The sequence below is a fragment of the Thalia democratica genome, chromosome 4, assembly GCF_965202585.1.
Source record: "Thalia democratica chromosome 4, ktThaDemo2.hap1.1, whole genome shotgun sequence".
Taxonomy (NCBI): domain Eukaryota; kingdom Metazoa; phylum Chordata; class Thaliacea; order Salpida; family Salpidae; genus Thalia; species Thalia democratica.
Window position 1 is genome coordinate 44,193,641 of NC_139168.1, and position 25,157 is coordinate 44,218,797.

At 26.3% G+C, this 25,157-nt stretch overlaps 1 protein-coding gene across 1 annotated transcript; it reads right to left on the reverse strand.

The window, feature by feature from the left end:
• Nucleotides 1-12: 12 nt before the first annotated feature.
• LOC145835265 (vacuolar protein sorting-associated protein 52 homolog) lies at nt 13-13,789 on the reverse strand. Its single transcript, XM_082942837.1, has 17 exons — nt 13,649-13,789; nt 13,236-13,288; nt 11,475-11,550; nt 10,419-10,486; nt 8,569-8,744; nt 7,980-8,130; nt 6,636-6,736; nt 6,096-6,228; nt 5,546-5,755; nt 5,193-5,432; nt 4,761-4,922; nt 4,498-4,599; nt 4,231-4,332; nt 3,996-4,130; nt 3,195-3,262; nt 3,007-3,133; nt 13-1,446 (listed from the first exon to the last, which is right to left on the reverse strand). The coding sequence occupies exons 1-17, from the start codon at nt 13,734-13,736 to the stop codon at nt 1,291-1,293; spliced, it is 2,148 nt and encodes a 715-aa protein (XP_082798963.1). The 5' UTR covers nt 13,737-13,789; the 3' UTR covers nt 13-1,290.
• Between the last annotated feature and the right edge of the window lie 11,368 nt (nt 13,790-25,157).

The following is a 25,157-nucleotide window of genomic DNA, read 5'->3' on the forward strand; positions in this document are numbered from 1 at the left end:
AAAAAGCACCAAGTAACATTTAAAACAATATCATTTAAAATTAAGTAAACTACATAATAACTAAAAACTCTAAACTAATTGAATTGTCTTTTCATGTTATAATAAGTTTAAGAGTTGACAAAAAAACTGCAGATGTGAATTAGAAATTTAAGGTATTTTTAATTTACAGTGCATCATCGCTAACCCGGCTTATTTCAGACGAGAATTAAATTAATTAATTCAGCTAAAATCAATTTTTTCACTCTAAAACTTAAATTCCTGTGATAAAAGTAATTTGGTAATTTTAAATACATGTCTACTTAAATTACCAATTGCAACTTATAAAACAGACAGTTTATTCTTATGTAATAATTATAGTGCTTTTTCTAACTTAAAGCTAGAATTCATAGTTTTCGCTCAGTAAATAGAAAACGTTTGTTATTTTTGATTCACAAGCTTTTTTTTGTGTTGCTTAGTACTTAGTATTCTTGCTTAGTCTTGTTTACGGTGCAATTTTATTTTCTTTTAACTGATTTTAAAACTTTATCAAAATTTTGTTTTGTTTAACTTTTGTCTGCTGAAATTGTTTGGTTAGTTAAAAAACTAATTAAGTAAGTGGAGAATTCAGTGTGCGTTTTATTATATGCGTTAAAAAAATTAAAGAGGTAGACTATAAAAAAAAAAAGATTTTTTGTTCTTATCAAGCCATAATTACAAAAAATCTTGCCCAACATGGCCGGATTTGCGAAGATGCATTGTATTTCAGTTTGTTTAAAAAAATATATATCTTTCTTATTCAAAAATCTAACATATAGTAAATTAAAAGCTAAAATTATAACGTTTTATAGTAGTAGATGTATGTAATTTATTGAAACAATTTGTAAAAGTATAGATAAAACTTCATTATTGACAGAGTATAGCTAGTAAAACTACTACAATTTATTCATTTAATTTATGACGTTTTTATAATAAATTTAATCTTTCAAAAATTCAAAATCATAATATTTTGCTAATCAATATTTTAATCATAGTTATAAAAATTAAAGCTGTGTTTACAATTTTTAATACACATACATTTTTAAATAAGTTAAAGCAATAGAAAGTCAAAAAAAGTAAAAAAAAAAATGTTTTAAATCAATTCAAAAAATAGTTTTCATAATTTATTCAATATTATAAATACTTAAAATCGAAGAGGTAACCATTAAAATATTTGAAATTTTAAACTATTTTTAGTCAACTTCAGAAAATAAACTACAAAGCAAACACATAATATAAATATAGAAACACAGTCTATTGCACTATTCTGTTCTTTTAAAAGTTTGGTTTGTACTTTTTCATTTCGACCAGTATTAGATGCATGTTAACAAGTTGTGATTTTGCGTTTAGCATGCTTTTAAACGGAGCGGGCTGTTGTGTGAACAACTTTTGAAAGCGATGATAGTACTCAATCAGTTGGGTGAAAGCAGCCTAAATTATAAAGATGGTTAAGTTAAAACTACTGAAAACAATTTCTCTAAAACAAAAAAGCTTGGTATAATAGTACAGTTCTTTTTATACAATATAGATCAATTTTTCAAAAGTATTTCTGGTTATTTAAATAGAGTAAACAAAAAACTTAGTAAAAATTATTACAACAATTGTAAGATAGAAACTAACTTCTGATTTTGACAAGTTATGGTTGCCACAGATCAAGCTGAGAAAAATTTCTTGACTTTTCCTGACTTTTTAATAAAATTTTCCTGACTTTTCTAAATCAAACTCTAAATTTAAACTTATTCTAAAATAAATAATCTAACACTTAGAACTATATAAAGATTTCAATCTAATTTCAATACAGGTTTTTTTGCTAAATTTAATCATCAAACTTCCATTACATCACTTAAACCATCTGTGTATGATTTATGTATTTGCAATAAACAGCTCTGTCAGCAAAATACTTGCAAGCAAAATATTATTACCTTATAAACACAGCTTATCTGAAAAAAGACACAATTTATTAGCATTTCCTAACATAAATGTATCTAAATAAACGAAACGACATATAAGAAAGGACCTTTTACAATTAAAACCTTAAATTAAAAATGAATTTTCACAACCTAAACCTTAAAACATAAGAACTTTTACAATTAAAACTTTTAAAGGACAAAGAACTTAATCAAACACTGTTTTTTTTTTATATGTACTAAAATTTATTTTCTCCGTTTCTTTATTAGCACTTCAACCTCTTCATCTAATGAAGATATGGTTTCCTTCATCTAGTATGCATCTCGCTTCATTTTCTTGGCAGTTAAAACCATTTGCCTCTTTTTTTTTTTAAATCGGTCTCATCTGCTGCCCCTACACTTGTCAAAGAGAATATTTTCTCTAAATCTAGCCACAATTGGTGGGCTTCATTTCTTTACTTTTTGCACTCATTTATTTTTACCTCCAATTTTGTTGCCTCAATTATTTACTTAAACAAAAAACACTTTGATTATTAAATTATGTTAGATAAACTTTTGTAAATATATCACGGTTTCACTATGGAAGTGTCCTTGCTACAGATCATCAATACATAAAAGCTTACAAAAACTTCTTGTTCAATATGTTAATTGAAAAATTTTGCAATTTTATAAACGATATTTTGTTAATTTATACCAGATAGAAGCATTAGAAATAAAATAATTTTGTAAATTTATAGGAAAGTTTTGCAATTTTAGTCTGACTTCAAAAGATTTTTAATTAATTTTCTACCATTTGAAGGCTTTGGAAAATAAGGAATTTTGTAAATTCAAACTGACAAATCTGACATTTTTTTTTTTAATTTTGTCAAATTTCTTGACTCTTCCTGACTTTTGTCATTTTTTTTTTAGTTTTTCCTGACTTTTCCTGATTTCCTGACCTTGTGGCAACCCTGCAAGTATAACTAAAATATTGTAAAAAAATTATAATAAATGTGAAATCTAACTTTACATTATTTTACGTATTTCAATTTAAACTTTTAATACAATATTCATAATAACACTTAACTGTATCTATAAAACTTACTTGAACAACAACGGAACCAAGTTTAAAGTTTGGAAAAGAAGTAGTCACCTCTCTACTTAACAAGTCAACACTGGTCCTCCAACCTGATGCAAATCCTTGAACTAAAGGCACAACCTTAGGTTCATATCTAAACGAGTTTCAACATTTTAATGCTAAAATGCAGCGTATAACAAAAACTAAAAACAAACCTTTTCAGTCGTTCATTGATATTACTTTGTGATGGCGTTGTCCTTTGAGAAGCAGATTCTATTATTCTCTACAGAAAAATTTATAGCTAAACTATAAATGTATAGTTGCATGTATGTATTTATATCTTTAAATTATATTTGTACGAAGTATAGTATTTTTTAGGGGAACAGGTCTAAATTTCACAAAGATAAAATTACACGAGGTTACTAAATTGCACGAGGGGACTAAATTGCACGAAGACGATTTTGCACTAAGGGTCAATTTTGCATGAGTTACGTTTTTATACGAGAGTAAAAAAATACAGAAAAAATAAACATAAAAAAAAACAAAAATAAAATAAAAAAATAAAATACTGGCCGAGGGTAAGGGTTAGGGGTAACAATGATAGTAAAAAAAAATAAAAAAATAACTAATAAAAATTATATTAAAAAACAAAAAAAAATTAAAAAACTAAAATTAAAAAAAAAGCTACCGACCGAGGGTAAGGGTTAGGGGTAACAGCAATAGTAAAAATAATAATAATAATAAAATTAACAAAAATAAAAAATAACCGGTGCAAAATTGTCTACGTGCAAAATTGTCTGCTCGTGCAAAAGTATATTCGTGCAGTTTTATCTTTGTGCAATTTTTCCACTCGTGCAATTTTTCCCCTCGTGCAATTTAGACAGCTACCCATTCTTTAGAGTATAAAACAGCAAAAAAAATTTACCAACTACAATTAAATAGCTAAATAATATTTTTTTTTAATGTTTTCAAGCTACTATTACTTATCTAGTGTATAAGTTGTGTGTCTTACTAACTTCGCAGTCTCTCACGAACGCAATGAGTCCTCCGAAATGAGGCGACAGAATTTCCTCGACATACTCCATTGTTCTTTTGTTAAGAAGCTGCTGAAAACTTTCTGATTCGCTACTGTTTTCGCTGCCTTGCCGTTCCTGAGCAAAAAAGGTAGGTTTATTTAATAACTTACGGCTAAGGTTATTTAAAACATTTTTAACTAGCTTTGTGATCACTCATAAAATAAACAAAACATACCATGAGAACAGATAAAAGCATGTCATAATTGTTAATAAGAAAAGCCAATTGATCTTTTCTTTCAACAAAACTTGCTGCCAACCTTAGAATGAAGTTTTGCACCTACAGTAGAAATAAATCAATTTTATTTGATTAACAATCAATATTTGTTTTGTGATTGTATATTTATAAGCCTATTTTTTCACTATTTTTAACAATTTGGCTAAATATAAAAAGTAAGATTAAAATATGTCAGGTAATATATAAATGCAATTGTCAAAAACTTACCTCAGTTTGCAAATTAGACAAACACCTTTCAACTCTACTTGAAGGTTCATTGTCTTTGATTCGATTTACTGCTGAACTGAATTCTGCATATCGTCGTGTTATCTAGAAATATCATTAAATAAATACCTAAGTTAAATACATTAATCTAAAATAAATTAAACATATTTTAATTGTTAAAATAATTTATTTAAAAACAGTTCAAATTATTTTTAAGTTGACCATTTTTATCTAGTGAAATACTGATTAATAGATAGAAAACTTACATAATGCGGTCTATTGTCTATTGAGGAAAGGTTATTAATGTTACAGTCAGTGATACTTTTAGTGTGAAGTTGGACTATCTGTTCAAAACGCGGCCATAAAATACCATCCAGAGCTTTCCAATAATTAGATAAATGTAAAACTTTTTTTTCTTCCATCAATTTCTTTAATAAAATACATTAATAGTTAATTTATTATAAATAACATTTTTAATACTACCGTTAATAACAAACAATACTAACTTTTACAAAAAACCACAAAAGTAGTGTTATCATTAACTATTAGTAAGTAAAAAAACTAAACAATATGATATTATTGTTTACAATTTTATTTTTAAACCTACTAGATAAAGTTAATAAAACTTTTTTACATTAAATTATATGGAAGTCAATAAAAACTGTGTTTTAGCCTGTTCAAAATATACAATAACTAACTTTAAATCTTTGCACGAGGTGTATGCAAAGGAACAAACCAATTGCATCGTAACAATCATGAGACCAACTTTCAATTTCACGCAGATAATAGCTCAGTGTTTTGCTGAATATAAAGTTAAAGAACTCGGTAGTGGTCTGTGGACTGGTTATAAGAAAGAAATCACTGAGAAAATGATATTCCCGACAGCATGTGTCGAGCAGAGCGAAATTGTAAGAGCGAAATATCTCCTCCATTGTGTACTGTAATAACATTTTAAGTGTTGAGTTAACAACCGTAATCAAACTACAAGTCACAGTAAACAATTAATAGAAAACTGAAATCTCAAAAACAACAACATAAATAACAAACAAACCTTATCGTCGTTTTTTTGACTTGCATGAGGAACAATGATGGCTTCTTCAAGTGCTTCGTTGATCACGTGATCTCTTTTGTCCAATGTGAACACGGAACTTCTGTTCCTGTTGAAAGATGGCCTCAAACTGGTCGAAAAGAAATTGTTCAGCTTGGATCTTCGTTGAGAGTCTTCGACCGCCATCAAGTCAGATGAAGTTGCTTCATCCATCTGTTCGAACCAAACTAGAACTTAAAAATAATACCGTAGATTTTAACTTACAGTACACTTAAAACCTTTTTTTATTAATAAGCTACATATTAGACCAGATAATTACTGTATAACTATTTTAAAATTATTTCATATTTACAATTGTTTAAAACTTATGAAATGAATGAACATGGAAAGCACAATAATTTGTATAATTGATAAATTTAGTTATTAGCGTTAAATTTTAAAAACTATAATAATTTCTAGAAGACTTTTTTACTACTTCTTCATAATGTTTTAAAACTTGATTTTTCTAAATCAAATGTAGATAACTGAAATATTATAATAACATTAAAATTACCTGTAATTTAGATAGCCGGGACTTGTAAGTTTTAAAATAAGAAAAGTAGACTTTGCTGACAGTTTCCATATACTCATCTCTTACTTCCTTTGCGACTTTACGTTCAGTTGAAAGAAGAAATTCAAAGAAAAACCTGTAAAACAGATATTTTTTATAGCATTTGAACCTTAAAGTTTTGAAAAAAGTCAAAAGTATAGAATTAAAATAATAAAACTAAAATTATTATTTTGCTGGAGGTGTTACATTTAAATTTCGACATATTTTACTTGTTTAAATAGGTTGTTGTATAAAATTTATGTAAAAGAATATATCATATCGATGCACATTGTATAGCAAGTCTACTAAAAAATTTCACGTGTACGTAATTATCATTAGCATTCTGTAGAATTTCATAGCTTTTTAGACAGACATAAGATTGTTGTTAAAAGTTTAAAATATACTAAAACTTAGAAAAACTAATGTAACTGTTGATTTCAACATTTGTGAAAAGGCTTTTCTTAACTATATTATAAAAACTTGTATATGTTGTTCTAAACTCACCTCAACTTAAGCATTGAATCTTGAATAAGTTGATAGTTACTCATAGGTTTACGAAGTGAATAGATCTTCTGTACAAGGTACTCACGAATCTTAGCAATAGCCTGTTAAATTTAACATCTAAGATTTGAAACGCTTTCAAACACATACATTAACATTTAGTATCAAAATAGTAGCTATTATAAGTTCTGATTTAGTAAAAACCAGCTGGAAACATATTGTGAAACTTAGATTATTGTTGTAAAATAAAAGTTGTAAACAAGAAAAAGTTGCTGGTTTGTTTCAGGTTGTACTGCCAAATTAAAGCGCTACTAAATAAAAACCCTATTAAATATTACAACTTCAATAAAAATTTGCTAATTAATTAAAAATTAGTATTTATTACGGCCATCATCAACAAATTTGAGATGCTTCGCGCCATCAATAACAAATAATGAACTTTACCACACGACCATCAACATCAGTATCCGAGACAACCTACGACCGGTTTCTTCCTGATTAGGACTTATCATAGTCGCGAGAAACCGCTGTTGAGATCTAACCAAGCAGGCTTAAGTACGAAGCACTGCAGTTTCTCGCGACTATGCCTGCCTGATGAGTCCTAATCAGGACGAAACTGGTCGTAGGTTGTCTTGGATACTGATGTTGATGGTCGTAAGTTAAAGTTCATTATTTATAATTAAAAATTAAAACCAAAGTTAAATTTTATAACAACTTTTAACAATGTTTTAAATTTATATTTAATTTTAGATTTTTTTTAATAAAACTAATTTTAATTTGTTAGTTCTACACGCATTATCCGTTTTTGTTAAGCTTTTAAACGACTGTGGACAATTTTTTCTAGTAAGATTTGTCAGATATTTTTTTTCTTAGTATAAAAATTATAAAAATAAGCAAACGATTAAACTCTTTTAGAATAAAATTGAGAAAAAGCAAAGAATAAATCATCTGGAAAAGACTATAAATGAAATTGCAAATATGGCAGCATGATATAAACAACCATATAAGAGTTAAAAGTTACTAAATTTATAACTTGTTAAATACTAAAACATTAAAGCTTTACCATAATTTTAACAGTTATAAAAATTTTAAAAACTTGTATGACTACTTTATTAAAATCATAAGAAAACATTAATACTGATAGTCTTTAATAATTAGACTACTAGTTGATTAACACAATATATACAAAGATAGTATATTTAAAGCCTGAGTTCGTGTTTATTGAAAAAAGTTTAAGTTAGCTAAGAAAATTGCAAAAAGCAAACACTATTTTTTAAATTAGTTTACAAACTCAACAAAAAAAATTCTAAACTTTATAATATTTTAATGTAAATTATTGAATAAAACCTTGTATTTAAGTTTGTCGACAACATCTTGGACATCTCTGCAGGCAGCAGTTTCGTGATAGCTGTGCTGTTTGATGAAATTTATTTTGTGGTTCAGTTCATGCAATTGTTCCAAGAAAGAACGTGATGTTACTGGAGTTTCCAGTATATGGCTGAAATTTTAACTATTTTAAAACACCTTTTATCACTTAAACAAATTATAATATAAAACAAAGCATCAAAAAATTTTAATTTTTAAATTGTATAGTAGCTATTTTAAAAACATTTATTCCAAACTTAGAAATTACTGCAACATCAAGTTATAAACTCAATATTGCAATACTTTCTGAAATAATCAACCTCTATAGTCTATATTTATCTGATTAAATTTCAAATAGAGAATTGTAGTAGTTTGATTAAAAGCCATAAGTAAAAGTACTTTTTAAGATACAATTTAGATTTCTTAATTTAGAAAAAAAAGACACAAAAAAAAATCTTTTATAGCTTTTTTTCTCTAAAATATTATTTTAAGTACATAATTTATTTAGTACATTTAAAAATTTATATACATTGGCTTTTTTTTAACAAAATTACTCAGAATTTTTTCTTACATAATCATTGATTCAGGAATCACCATTTCATCTACTAACTGACTCAATTCACTTTTTACAAGCTGCCTATTTTTAAGCTTCATGTTCATATCAATTGACTGCTCTTGCAAATTTTGTATCTCCTGACTGATGCTACTAAGGTCATGCTGAAACCCGTACAACATAGACTCCATTTTCTATTTAATATATGTTCATTTAAAAAATATAAACTGAATTAAAACCTAGATAATATGTTCACTTTGTGTCTAATTAAAACTGTATAGTTTCTTGTATTTATTTAATACTTTACATAATTTTTTTTAATACAAAAAAAAGATATCTCCTATTGGCTAAGAAACAAACTAGTTTTAAAAGTTAATCATACACGGTTATGATGTATTATAATTACATATATTTTATAATGTTTATTTATGGAGTTATTTGTTGTACTTAACATTTTTTGAAACAGAAAATAGTCCGTAGTCATTTTAAGCTTGGTGTTCAATATTTTACTAGTAACATGTATTAGTAGTTTATGAATCATTTATCATAAAAATTATTAAATTTTATGTATTGTTTTTATAAGCTCTAAAAGTATATAAATAGAATTTATAGAAAGTAAAGCATGGTTGCCACAGATCAAGCTGAGAAAAAATTCCTAAGTTTTTTCTGACTTTTAACAAAAATTTTCCTGACTTTTCTAAATCTAAACTCTTAAGTTAAGAGCATAGGGGGGGTAAACACCCTTTTTTGGTTTTTGATCTTATTTTATATAGTTTTTACTAAGCTACAAGATGCTTTTTACAGATTTAAGATAACATTTTTTGAGATATATCTGGTCAAAGTCGGAGGCAACAATAGGTTCCTTATGGGAGGCACAAACTAAAACAGCAAAAATAGACTATTTCACTAAAAATCTATCTTCTCCTACGTTTTTTGAGATAACTACCTAAAATTTTCAGGAAATGTTCCTTAATATATTTAGAAAATTATGTCAGAACAGAATTTAAAAATTAAAAAATTAAAAATTTATATAACAAATAAACAAAAAAAAACAGTTTTTTTTTAGTTTTTTTGATATAAAATTTTTATTAATTTTCAAGCATTTAAACTGAGAAAAACTGAAATTCTCAAACTTTTAAATAAAAAAACTGATTTAGACTGACGTTTTTAAACTTTTTTTTTAAAAACTGATTTAGCCTGACTTAGCCTGATTTAGCCTGACGCGCACAAACCCTGCACAGATCATCAATACTAAAGAGCATAAAAAAATGCTTGTTCGAGTAGGGTAGTTGTTTTATATGTTAATAGAAATTTTTTTCAGGTTTACAAAGGATATTCTATTAATTTATACCTGATGAAGGCATTGGAAATTAAATAAATTTGTAAATTTCTAGGAAAATTTTTTAATTTTAGTCTGACTTTAAAAGATTTTTAATTATTTTTTTTACTATTTGAAGGCTTTGGAAAATAAGGAATTTAGTAACTTAATCTGAAAAAATCTGACTATTTTTTTTAAATTTTGTCAAATTTCCTGACTTTTTTCCAAAAACCCCCATTTTTTCCTGACTTTTGTCTTTTTTTTTAGTTTTTCCTGACTTTTCTTGATTTCCTGACTTTTCCTGACCGTGTGGCAGCCCTGGTAAAGAGATTTAAAAATATTTATATTTGAAGAATTTTAAATATACTAGTATAACAATCTTGTTGATTTTGTAATTATTTATACACAATTATTTTGTTTTTTATCCTACAAATAAAAGTACTTGTACTAGTAAAACTACTTAATGAAAAAGTAGTGAAATAAACTGAGTAAAAATTAATGTAAAACTGAGTTTTTTTATGTTATCTTTGTTAAAACAACAGTTGCTTACTTCTAAAATTTGATTGCAAGAATGAATTTGGGTGTGAAGGTTTCCAATTTTAGAACTTTCATTTATACCTGAAAAATTATACAAATAAAATTTAAAAAAATTATTAAAATAAAAACAAGATTTATATAAAAATGCTTAAACCAGTCCAGGACACAGTCAGTTTTTTTTTTGTGATTTTTCTACGGCAGGGTTTCCCAATTTTTTTTCAAATGGCCCCCTTTAAAGAAATCAAATAAGCTATTGCCCCCTTCAACAAGATTACTCAAAAAAACTTCTACTAAAACGCCTAGGACTTTTTTTTTGCTCCTCATCAACAACTCTGGAATATCTAGATATCTAGTGTAAGTTTTAAATTATGACCTCATGGCTCCCCTGTGACTCCTTTACTGCTCATGGCCCTTCTTTGGCCCCTCGGCTGCTCATGGCCCCCTGAGTATCTGTCATGGCCCCTAAGGGAACCCCTTGGCCAACTTTGGGAAATCCTGTTCTACTGCATCAATAATTAGAAGAAATCAAAAGAAGTCTTTAATTGTTTGTGTATTTGATAAAAAATTACTTTGAAATAAATATTTTAGGATAAATATTTTGTTGTTAAAACAACCAAAGGTTTGTAGTATTACAAAAAACATATTTAAAAATTTCTCTAAAAATAAAAGAGGAGATAAATTTTTGGTAACTTTTTATTTTGTTTCAATATAACCAACCATGAAGACTTCTATTATATAATAACGTATAGCAAGCTTTTCACAAAACTAATTATACCTTAAAATATTGTTTTATAAAAAAACTATGAACATACTTTCATATAAGGGTCAAAGTTAGTTTAAAAAATGAGTCCTTTGTACCCTTAAATTATTTTAAAACATGAGTTTAAAATTTATTCATGGTTTTTAACTAAATTTGATATTTTTAAGGAAATAAATATGTGTTATCTGTTTCTATGTATTTTTTACAAGAGAAGGTAACATATATTATACTGACAAATTGATTTATAAGTTGCTTATTGTATAAAAACTTTAAAAAATAACCAAACAATAAAGTATAATCAAAACTAACAATCAACAATAGAATTGTTTTCTACACTTCTAAGGTCTTTTTTAACTTGCTCTGCATACTCCCTTAGATCAATTCCCTTAAAATATATGAAATTAAAAAGTTAAAAGTATGAGATTTATTATAACTAATCAAATGATATTTTAATACAAGCTGTTGTATTGTTCTAACCAATTTGAAATGTAATTTTAAAACAAAAGAAAAATCAAACTAAAATTTGTTTCTTTTCAGTAAACTATTCCTAATGATTCAAATGACGTTAATCTATGATTTAAACAAATAACTAAAACAGATCAGAAAATGAATAAATTCAGGTCGAAGATGTGTCAAAGGCATGCATTATTTTAGAGTTCTTATAAAGAATGTATTTTAGAACTAAAAACAGCTATAAAGATAATAAAAAACAAGTTTTCAGACGTTTTTGCAAATAAAAACAAATATTGTTGTTTTATATTAAGGAGTTAAAGTTTGTTGAACCCGCTGCGTTTACTTGCATTTGATATTTTGAAGATTGGATATGTAGTTTTAGTAAACAAATGACTACATTTTGATTTGTGCAATCAAGCATAATATTGAATAACCCCTTATAGCTACACTTATTTTTTATGGTTTTTGATAAGACCTAGCTAGAGATTGAACATTAGACCATTACTGTTTAGTAAAAAATGCATGCTAATTTATTAGCATACTTTTATGGCCTAAGTATAAGAAGTAATAATTAAACAAATGCGTATATATTTGTGTTTGTCTTTCAAATATGTGTTAGTTTTACTCTCTGTTCTGATGTATGCAGTGTGAAGCTTTTAAGTTATGATTATCAAATGGCGTTTGCATGATCGACGCATCATCAAGTTAAGTTCAAGCTTATGAAGTATAATATACATCAAAGAAATTATACACTGTCTATTGAAAAATAATTTATACTTTGTCAAGCAAACAGAACACTTAGTTACCGCCTAATAACATCAACCTAAAAACCAACGCTGCAAGCTCCTTAATCAAACAATGATTTTGTCAAGACTGTTAGTCTTATTACATGCATTGTATTATTATTGATTACTTGTTTATTAATTTAATAGTTTAATTCTTGAAATTTAATAAATATTATTTTATAATAAAATACTTTATATTGATTCTAAGTGTTTTATTTATAATTTAGGAATATAACTTAAGAATAAGTTACTCTAAGTAAGACCAACATTTGTAACTTTAGAATGGTAAGCTACTCCTAAATAAGGCAGTTATTTTAGTTTAAGTGCTCGGAGACCACATATTTAAGACTTAAGTATACTTAACCCCATAAATTTAACTAGTATTTATTTTAAATACCATCTGATGGTAATAAAGATTCTTGTAGTTATTATGTTATATTTGTTTATTTAGAATATACTACATTATTCTACTATAAATATTCTTATTCTATATTCAATTTGAAAAAGAATTACAGTTTGGTATTCCGTTTAGTCTTGAGACTTAGTAACTGTCCAAAGTTGTAATAGATAAATTAAATTTTTTTATAGATTTACAGCAAAACTGTCAGCAAACTGTAGCCCATGGGCCACATTCAAAGTTTTTTTGCAGTTTTAATGTAATTTTGTATAAACAAAAACATTTAAAAAATAATTTTCTGCATAAATTAATTTGGTTCAAAAAAAAGAGTTAATAATTTAGGCATTTTAAACATATTAAAATTGTTGCTTTCCACAACCAACTATAAACAAAAAAAATAGTTATTTATTAAAAACAGAACAAAACTAAATTCACCTTGTTTAAAGCGACTTTGACAACATCATCATTCAAGTTGGAGACAAGATCATCTGTAAAGATTATGTATAAGTTTGTGTTACAAGTTATATACTACAACCAAAAAAAAACTAATTGATACTTCTACATAATATTATAGGTAAAAAAAACATAAACGACTTATAAACGTATAACATATCAATACTAATTGTTAGACAACTTTTTTATAACTTTAAAAATATTAACTAAATAGCTATTAAAATTTAGTAAATATTGAATTTTACCTTTGGTCATTATGCTATACTATAGTAGATTCCTCTACTATTTTCAAAATATTTTTTTCATTTTGATAATTTTTTTTTTAACCTTTCAAGTTAACAATTTTCACTAAAAACATCAAGATTTATAAGACAAGTATTTATTGTTTTACTTACCATCATCCCAAATATTGAGGTTTTCTATGCTCAAACTATCAAGATTAACATCATCTTCAACAATATTATCATTTGTATGTAAGCTCATTTCTTTATTTATAATTCAATGATGAAGACTTCATAATTTGTTTTATTTATCAATTTGCTGAGTTTTAGCATTGTGTACTCAGTCAACCATAGTACATATTTTAAAAACAAAAATAGTTCAGTGTTCAAACTGTTTTTTTTTTAACTTTAGCTTAAACATAGAGTACAAAACAACTATATAAACAGTTTTATTTTTTTACACAAAAAAATTCTTAAAAACCTTCGATTAACCTTAGCTAACCATATAATTTTTTTTGTTAGTTTTAAGAAATGTTGTTACTCAAAAGTAAATAACTGCAAAGTAAAACATTTCTGAATGTTAAATAAATGTTTATTAATGCCATTAAATTCAAAGCGCAGTTTATTTTTAGTTTTCGTCATCTGTTTACTAACCTTTCATTTAAAAAGATTCATGTTAGAGAAAGTTGGCCTGGAATAAATAGTCAAATAATCAAAATATACAAAAATTTTGCTACAAACAACAGTTTTAACACAAATAATTAAAGTATTTTAATTATAATATATAACTTAATATATTTTTTTTAATGATTTAGAAAATTTTATATAAATTTTATATTAGTATTAATTGAAGATCACTATCATTATTTGAATATGCATTAAATTTCATTAGGATTACTTTAGAAAGTAGAACTTAATTAATATCAGATGTATTTTTTTAAACTGTTATGAGGTTAATAAATTCAGTTTCTAATTTAAATACTAAAAAATTTTTTTTTTGTATAAGTGTCAACCACTAGGTTTCAACCTTGCAGTTCAACTCAGAGAATTTTAAACTTGACTTTAGGGCCCCTATGCCATCAGACCACACAAAAATAAAAAATTTCATAAAAACTTTTGTAACAATATTGCCGGTCAATTGATATGTTTTTTTTAAGAAACTTTTGTAACACTATTTTATGTTAGCTGATAAAAGTTTTCATAGAAACTTTTGTTAAACTATTGCAGGTTAGTAAATAAATTTTTTCACAAAATTTTTTGTAACATTTTGGCAGATCAGTTGACTTAACTTTATGTTTGATGTATATATATAGCTAGCACTTCAGACATTGAGCTGTAGACAATTTACCTGCGTCATTTTTTTAACTTTATCTACACAAGATCGCTTTCATGCTTATATACTTTGACCAGCATGGTTGATAGGGATTCTCGCAACTCTATCTGTCTGATGAGTCCTAATAAAGACGAAACCGTTCGTATGTTGTCTCGGATGCTGCCGTTGCTGATCGTGTGGTGATGTTCGTTATTTGTTTTTTTCCTAGGACCTATTTTATTTCTTACACACATTAATGTCCTATAAAACAGTACGAGTTTAAAAGTCTTAAATTTTGCAGACCATACCTTAATACAGTGCTTCTGAAATAGGGTTCCGCGGAACTCTAGGGTTCCGCGAAGCCTTTCGAAATTTAAAAAAGAACATTTATTTAATTAAAATTAGGGGTTCCGCGGAAAAGTTGAACTTTGGAAAAGGGTTCCGCCACTAGAAAAAGGTTCATAAGCATTGCCTTAATATATAGAAGATTTAAAAAAAATATTTACAAGACAATGACAAGGATAACCTTAATTTTGAACTTCAAAAAGTCTCAAATCGGCTTAAAGAAAATAAACTTAAATTAAATATAGGTAAAACTAGATGTATACTATCTTATCCATATAAAACAAAGTTTTGGAAAACTATAAACTTTCAAGTCAAAATAGGTAAAACAGGTGTAAAAATGGTAAAACGTCACAAGTACTTAAAAGTAATAATAGATACTAGTTTAAGTTGGGCAGAGCACATTGAAATGGTAATGAGTAAAGTAATAAAAACAATTGGTGTTCTTTATAAAACAAGGTACTTTTTAAATTAAAAAAAATTTACTTAAAGTTTTAATTTACTTTTTATGAGCTATATAAGGTATGGTCTGATATGCTGGGGTAACACTAATCAAACAAAAGTTAATGAAATAAATGTACTCGTAAATAAAGCACTTAGGTGCATTCACTGTAAAAAGTACAACGAGACGGTAAGTAATTTAAAAATAACAAAATAAGTATTAGATAATAAATATTTATTTAAATATGAGTTAGGAGTTTCTATGTTCAAGTTTATAAATATTTTTTTTACCAGTAGCTTTAAGTGTTACTTTAAAAGTACAACTAAAGTACATAGTTATTCAACAAAGTCCTCAAAAACATTTTTTATCTTACCAAAATTAAAAAACAGTAATGGTCATAAAACACTAGCTTATCAATGTAGTAAGCTTTGGACAGACTTACCTATTAATTTAAAAGACCAAAGCCATCTTTGAAGGTTCCAGGTTGAACTTATTATTAGATATTATTATATTATTATTAGATGATCAACTAATTAAGTAGAGTTTACTTAGTATATTCAAATAACATGAACAAGGATATCTTTTTTAATATAAGAAGTAAATTAGTATTTATTTTTCATCTTAGTAAGTACTTATAAGTATTTTTTGAGTATACTAATTGGGTTTCTATAGCATTGGTCCAGTTTAATTTGCAGAAATTTGTAATATGTTCCATTTTTTAGTAGTTAGGTTATTAGTAAATAATTTCATTAAATATTCTTTATTTTATCTGTGTAAATAAACTTATTAATCTTTATATAAGTTTTGTTAAAAAATTATTAAATATTTAAATCATGAGCTGAAACTACTGAGAAAATTAGAAATTGGTAATAGGTTGACTTATTTTATTATTGTTATTGTTTTTTTTTTTGTTTTTGTTTACGAAGAAAATTAGTTTACTATTTTAAGTATTTTTTGATGTTTACATTTTTATTTTTGTTTGGTTAAATTGTAAGATTTATATATTTACTGTAGTTTTAAATAAAATGACCTTTTTTTTGTTTAGTTTAAGCATAGTTTTTTTTTTATTAAGCTACAGCTTTATTTCACTTTTTTTTACATCACAGTTTAGTTTTGCAGTTTTGCTTTATGTTTTCTTAAATGTTAAAGATTTATTTTACTGTCACTTATTTTTTATAAAGTTAATATAAATTGATAGAAGAATTAAAATTCTTAAATATACAATCTAAAATTTAAAATTTATTGATTTTATATTTTTTTAATCATATAAATCTATAAAAAGTTAAATTATTTACTAAGATCATTGATAAATTGTTAATTTAAAACATTTCAGATTAAAACTCTACTTTTCAACGTAGAGTTCAATATATTTATTTTATGTGTGTTTAATTTTAGATACCATTATAAATGGTTTTTTTTGGATACTTTTGTATAGGTAAATATTTGAAATTGTAAGCTTTAATAGTATTATTTTTTGTAGAGCTTTTCGTTTTAGAGTTTAAGTTTTGATTTTTTTTTATCGTTTGTTTATTGAAAGTTTTTATTTACATTATCTAGCTTATAATGATGATTTTTATTAAAGTTTGGTATGCAATTAGATAACCGAGAGATCTTTTTATGTACCCAGGTCCATGGAACAATAAGAAATTTGACCTTTTTTTCTTTTTTCTTTTTTTATGTTCAAGAAACTTGAGTATTTACTGTTTAAAAGTAGTTACCTACCGGATTCAGATGTTTTTTAATTTAAGATCCGCCCGATTCCGAATAGTTTTTTGTAACTAAGGTTCTCTTAGATCCGGTATTTTTTTTATTAAGATCCTAAAGATTTAAGTTGCTTCTAACGAAAAGAGAATACAATCTAACAAATTATAATCAAGTATTATATTATTACTCAATCAGTAAAAAAAAGTTTGAGCAATATTTTTCATGTGCTAAAAAAAAATTCATTAGTATTGTTCGACTAATTTATTTATAAACAAACAAAAATTATACCTCTTTCTAAACAAAAAAAGAATCAAAACACATACAAGAGTTTTTATTTTTTATTAATATGTATGCAAACTACATTAAAAATAATCATGTATTTTTGTTCTTTATGTACTGAAACAAAATTGAATAAATTCTTAAAATAGAAAACGAATCACAAACAAACTTAAAGTATTTCAAAACCGACTTAAGAATAAATCTTAAACAAACAAACCAGAACATTAACTTTCGCTAGTTTTTTAAATTAAAAATCGAATTACAACTAAAAATAAAATGGAATTATAATAAAATAGAAATGTAACATCAACTATAATATAGGCATTATAAAGAAAAGGAAATTCAGTTGTAATAAAAAGTTTTTAAACTCGACTTAAGATTAAGCTTTTACCATTACAAAAAAATAAGAAATATAAGTTAAATTAAGCAACTGTTTAAAAATATAAAACGATCATAATTCAAAAGACGTCTCTACATTCTTATGCTGTCTCGTTACACAGATGTTAAAGGGGGTATAAAAGGGATTATTAAAGTAGATTAGTACAACAATCAAAACAACACTTATATTTTATTTACATAAACTAAACAACACAAAGATACAATTACATCACTCTATACGAGAACTAAAGTTAAACACACAAGAAAATATTAGTTCTTAAATCTAACGTGCTTAAAATGCATCTTAACTTAAAGCACACTTGCCGAATGCTCTGCCGAAACTGCTACTACTACTGCTACTGCAAGTATATGCAAGTCAAATTCCGTTTTATAAGCACTAAAAGAAATGTAACTCCTAACAATAAAAAATGTTTTTGTTTTCAATACTGGAAGTACGTCACGAAATCTGCGTAAAACAGTTTACAACATCCGCTTTAAAATACGAAAATGAGATGTTAATATCATTACATTACTTATTTTATTTTTTTTAAATTAGTATTAAAAGCCTGGTTTTAAATAATTTAAATCCTTAAAGTCCTACTTAACTTTAAACTTTTTTAACAGTATCAAATGTCCGGTTTTAAAAAAAGTAAGAAAAAGAAACTGTTTTTCTTATTATCTCAAAAATTACATAATTTACAAAAACTTAGATAAAACACAACATAAAGACAAAGTAAGTAACAATGATAGTCATTTAGTTGGCTTCTGGCTTGTTGTCCTCGGGGTTCTTGTCCTTGGGCTTGTTGTCCTCGGGCTTGCTATCCTCGGGCTTTTTCTTCTCTGGTGGTTAATAGAGGCTTATGAATCATCAATTGGATCATTGACAACATCTTGTTTCTTTTAGGAATCATTTGACTTTCTGTCTTCTAGCTGGTTTGTTGAATCAGCAAAACACCACATCGATTGGCTTTGGAAACGATGACAGAAGGAATTTTGATTGTGACGTCATAGAATAAACACAAAATCTTCATTCTATATTTTGTCTATTGTCATACTTATAAACAAAAAAAACTTTTAAAGTTTCATGCAGTAGCAAGGTGTTAGGTGTGCTTAAATGACAATCAATTATTGCTTCAAACAACGTTCAAAAAGATACAAACGCAACAATTTATTTAACAAGCGACGACTGCTAAATTTAAGGGGAGTTTATTTTTGATTTCTTTCAAAGGAAAAATTTTAACACAACTTTATACTTGAACTTGAAACGAGTAATAAAATGTGGCAAACGACTGCCTTTTTACGACTAAGAAAGATGAAAACTCATTCAAACATATTTTTAAACTTCAGAAACATTCTGATTTAAAACAAATACAATCTATACTTTAGTACAATCAATCAGCAGATCAAAACAATAAACTAGTAGTAGTAAACACATAGGAAAATTAGTTTTATCAGCTAAAACTCAGACATTATCAAGAACAACTATTCTGCTGTTATGATTCTAAATTTTATGCGGTTTATACTTTACATTTCTATGCTTAGAAAAATATTAATGTTGTGCTCTCTTGGTAAATTATAAAATGCAATTTTGCACTAAAATACTGCGTCCCCTGACGACTTATGTAAATTGCAACATCTTCAAAGAACATTGTGCACTAGAGTAAAAAGACTGTGCTTTTTATCATCGAAATACTGCGCCCCCATGCGACTTATGTTAGTTGCAACTTATTTTGTGCCCTTAGCTAAAAAAATTAAGCTTTTTAGGATCGAAATACTGCGCACCCATGCGACTTATGTTAGTTGCAACATATATTGTGCACTTAGAAGAAGAAATATTATGCTCGTTAGCAAATAAAATGTGCACCTAAGCACTAAAAAAGCATATATAAAACTATACATAGAAATAACCGCAAAAATTGTATAGTACTTCCAGCAAAAAATCCTTGACATCAAGCTTCACTTTTAACAAAACTAAATAAACCACTACCACACACTTGTATTATAATTGTAGACTTGCTGTTCCAAAGTAGAAAGTTATTCACACAATTTTTCTTACTATTATCATAGTGAAATGTCGCAAAGTAAAGTATTATCGCAAATTATACTGTCAAAATTTGAAACTCGTTAAAAAGTTGTTTAGTAATAAACTAAAGTTTTTTTTTGCTGCGTTTTTTAATTGATAAGGCACCTAATTCCTAAATATCAGAAGATTCCTAAAATACAGGCCACACATGGTCTCCAATGTCTCGTTACAGAGATGTTAAAGGGGGTATAAAAGGGATTATTAAAGTAGATTAGTACAACAATCAAAACAACACTTATATTTTATTTACATAAACTAAACAACACAAAGATACAATTACATCACTCTATACGAGAACTAAAGTTAAACACACAAGAAAATATTAGTTCTTAAATCTAACGTGCTTAAAATGCATCTTAACTTAAAGCACACTTGCCGAATGCTCTGCCGAAACTGCTACTACTACTGCTACTGCAAGTATATGCAAGTCAAATTCCGTTTTATAAGCACTAAAAGAAATGTAACTCCTAACAATAAAAAATGTTTTTGTTTTCAATACTGGAAGTACGTCACGAAATCTGCGTAAAACAGTTTACAACATCCGCTTTAAAATACGAAAATGAGATGTTAATATCATTACAATGCTAATTGTTTTTACAGGTTGTGGTTGAGAAAAAAAATTATTTTTCCGGTCTTTTGAAGCAGTTGATTACACTTTTGGTTGTACAAGTTACCAGCTTAAGAAAATGGGAACGGCTCTAAATTGCACGAAGACAAAATTGCATGAGGTTACTAAATTGCACGTGGGGACTAAATTGCACGAGTGTACAAAATTGCACGAAGACTAGTTTGCACGCGGGCAAAAAATTGCACGAAGGGACAAAATTGCATGAAGACTACTTTGCACGGAAGCTCAATTTTGCACGAGTTACAATTTTGCACGACAGACAGTTTTGCACAAAGGGTCAATTTTGCACAAAAAATACTAACTTAAAATAACTAAATAAAAAATATATTAAAACCTTTATATTTTATATAAAAAAACAATAAGTATGTATTAGTGTAATTAAATTTAATTTACTTAGATTAAATTAAATTTTATTTATTTTAAATTTATTTAGCTTTTTTTCAATTGAAACTAAAATATTTTGTTTAAAAACTATTATAAATTTAAAAAGTTTGTAATAAAAATAAAACTAGAAATTTATTTTAATAAAAATATCCCTTATTAAAGAATAAACATGTATTAATGTAAACTTAAATTAAATTAAGACTATACTAAACTTCAATATGAAATAAAACAAGATTAATAATTAAAAAATTATAATAATGTTTACATGGGTAGGTGTTAAAATTGCACGAGCGTACAAAATTGCTTGAGGGGACAAAATTGCACGAAGATAATTTTTCACAGAAAAAATGAGCATGCAAAATAGTGAGACAATTAAATAAATTTAGAAAGGAGAAAATCCGTCTGATGATATTTTTATTGTGCATTGTTCAGAAAGTTCTGTTATGGCTGTGTACTTCCATAGATTATACTTAATTTTTTTTTTATATAAAAGTTTTAAACAAAATTTATATATCATTATTTTCTATATGTCTAAACTTTATCTTAGTTGCATCACTATTTGCACGCGTTTTACTCTAATTAGCTCTTAAGTATCTCCTGCTCTGTTTTTTCTCTTTATCTAACCCAGACTTGCGAAAAAGCGCTGTCAGAAGCAATTTTCTTCTTACTTTTTTACAAGAAAACGGAGATACAAGCTTTTGACTAAAATGAAACAAACAAAATAATACAACAGCTACAATTCGTTAGTATTTATGTTATTAATTTTAGTTTTTGACTTTTATTTATTGTATTTATTATTTTATTATTATTATAATTGTTATTAAATTTTTGATTTTTTTAAATTTATTTATTATTTAGTTATTTAATTTTTTAAGTTCTGACTAATTTTGTTATTTATATTAATCTATTTAACATTTAATTTTAAGTTTTTACTTGAAAATATTCTTTTTACTTAAAAATATTGTATTTTTTTTTTTTCATTTAGAAATTATTATTGTTTTTTATTATTTGATTGGTTATTTTTTACTTAAAATTCATTATTATTTTTTTAAAGTTATTTTTTATGCTTTACTTAATTTTTTTCACTTAATTTTTTTTTTTAGTTTTTTTATTATTTTTTTATAAATTTTGTAATTCAGAATTTTTTATATTTTTTAATATTATTTAATTTTTTTTCTTATTTTTTCTATTATTTAGTTATTAAATTTTTTAATTTTGATTTTTTTATTTTTTTAAATATTATATAATTTTTTCGTGCAAAAGAGTCTTCTCGTGCAATTTTGTCCCCTCGTGCAAAAATGTCTACGCGCAATTTTGACCCATCCCTGGGAAGGAAACAAAACCCGTGCAAAATTGACCCTCCATGCTAAATTGTCACTCGTGCAAAAATGACCCTTCGTGCAAAAGTGTCTGCGTGCAAAATTGTCTGCTCGTGCAAAAGTATACCCTCGTGCAAAAGTGTTATCGTGCAAAAGTGAACCTTCGTGCAATTTTTTCTACGTGCAATTTTATCTTCATGAAATTATGTGTTCTCGTGCAAATTAGTCTTCGTGCAAAAGTATATTCGTGCAATTTTGTGTTTTCGTGCATTTTTGTCCCCTTGTGCAATTTTGTACGCTCGCGCAATTTAGACAGCTACCCTAAAAAATATTGTTTAAGACTACACAGAAGATAAGAAAATAAGCTTAATAGATTTGGTTAGAAAAAAAAATGATTAGGGCTGAGCTTTGCACATAAAATTACAAGCTGAACTGAGAGTGACAGTATGAAATTCATTGAATTTAAATTAATTACCCATAAGGATATTCATCTTTTAAATTTTCATATGAGAAAAGCCAAAATGTTTTCTTAAACCAAAATAGGTTCACAAGCAAAAATAAAAAAATGTAGAGATAATCTAAATGTATGTGAAAAAGTAAGAAACGCTTGTACAAAATGTTTATATTAAACGCTTTAATTACGTACTTAACTGTATTTGAGAGTCTAGCAAAAATATTTATCACAGGTTTTATGCTAAAACTTTGAAGCAAAGGTCAGAAGTCTTTTACTAGTCGCGGGCCTAGAAATTTTTCTTGAAAAAGGTGATCTTGAGCCGCAGTTATTTCAAATAAATTGCAAAACTTAATTAATTCTGAAATAATCATTGATCCATTTGAAAAATACACAACTATAATTCATAAATATTTTATTAAACATAAACACAAACACTTTTCGGCCACGCTCATCAAAGTTTAATTCGTGGTCTAAATTGCTGTAATAACTTTACTAATAAAAACTGAGTTTTTAACACTATACTAATGAAATTTAACACAGTTAAAAAGATTAACAAAAAAAAATTAAATGTTTAATCAGTGATATAAAAATGTAACACACCTTTACTAATTAACTAAATAAAGCATGAAGTTAATCAATTTTAGTTTAACGAAGTAAACAGTATGATCGAATAAACAACTATTTTTTTGCACGGTACTGGTTTAATGCTGAAGATGTAAACTACCTCTACAGTTAAAAATGAAAATTATTGCGAGCTCTTGATATTATTTCTTAATTATCCACATTATAATTTTGTAAGAATTTCAAATTATTAATCAAACGTTGATCGATTGCTAAAATTGTATATATATTTTCTGTATTTTATCAACTTTCTTTTCCTTTTTGATACCCTAATCTTGTTTAACAAACTCTATGGTAGATGTTGAATAATTATGTTGATAAGATTGTTGCTGGTTCTATGCACGTATGTTTGCTTAAAATATAACTTACAAATTTGTATACTACACTGTTTGCGTTCAGAATGGGTAGTTTATTTTTATTATTAAGCTGCAACAGTTTATTAGGTTTACATACTATTCATAAATTAGCTGATCTGTAAAAGTTCGTTATCAACTTTTTCAAACTGTTTCGGACAACTGAACTTTTGTTGTATGGAAACTTGAGATATACCGGTCATTGTTTAGGTCCAAGTATTAACGACTCAAATACATATTTTGTTATGGAAATTATAGACTTAAAGATGTCTAGTTGAAATCTTAAAGCTGAAAAGATATTTTACACATTTGATAGTTCTGCTGCTAATTATGTTATAATAATATGTGTGTATTTTATGATAAAGGTAATTTTCAAACCACCTGCTTTTATTCTGCTAAATATCTGTAAGAACAAATTTTTATTGTCCTATATCAGCAGGTTGCTTAAAATTAGCTCTAATTTTTAATGATGTGAACATAATACATTTTGCCTTAATTTATTAAAAGTTTAAACAAGTAAATGTTTTGCTTCTGGTTGCAAAAGTGTATGGTTTATATGTATTTAAATCTTTTTTTTTTTGTTTGCTTAAATTTAAAATATGATTAATAAACCTGAACAACCATGTGTAACATCGGTGACAGATATTTATGCAACCTGCTGCGCATGGCAATAGCAGCTTAAGATAAACAAAACATCTGTTTGACAACAGGCAAGATATTTCGAAAGGGAACGGGTCAAAATTCCACGAAGTTATTTTTGCACCAAGGGTCAATTTTGCACGAGAGTAAAAAAAACGGAAAAAATAGCTAAAAGATAAATTGATAAAAAAAAAGTTACTGACCGAGGGTAAGGGGTAACAGCGATAGTAAAAAAAAATGGAAAAAACTAAATTTGTAAAAAAAAAAAGAATACAACTCGTGAAAAAATGTCTCCGTGTAAAACTTTCTGCTCGTGCAAATTTGACAGCCACCCATTTAGAACAGCTGTATACACAATCGAAGGATTTTCTCCATATAAATATCCTTGCGTTTTTCCATTTTTAAACAAAGAATTGTATATAAAATAAACTTATGTAGTTATTAAACTACCCTAATTTAAAGTTTATTTTTTATCTTTACTCTTACTTTTATCCTCTCATCTAACTACATTATTTTCATATGTGCTACAGTTTAATTATGAATGAAAGTCTGTATTTTAATCACAGCTATGATTTTTACATACAAAATAAGCAAGAAGTTTTGTTTTACTGCAGGCTTAAATTAATATAATAAACTAGCCTTGTTACTTTCCATACAGAATAATTGTAAAATATTTAAAGATTTCCACCATTTTAACTGGATTTTATATAAAAAGTACAATTGATAATTGTTTACAACAGTTTAC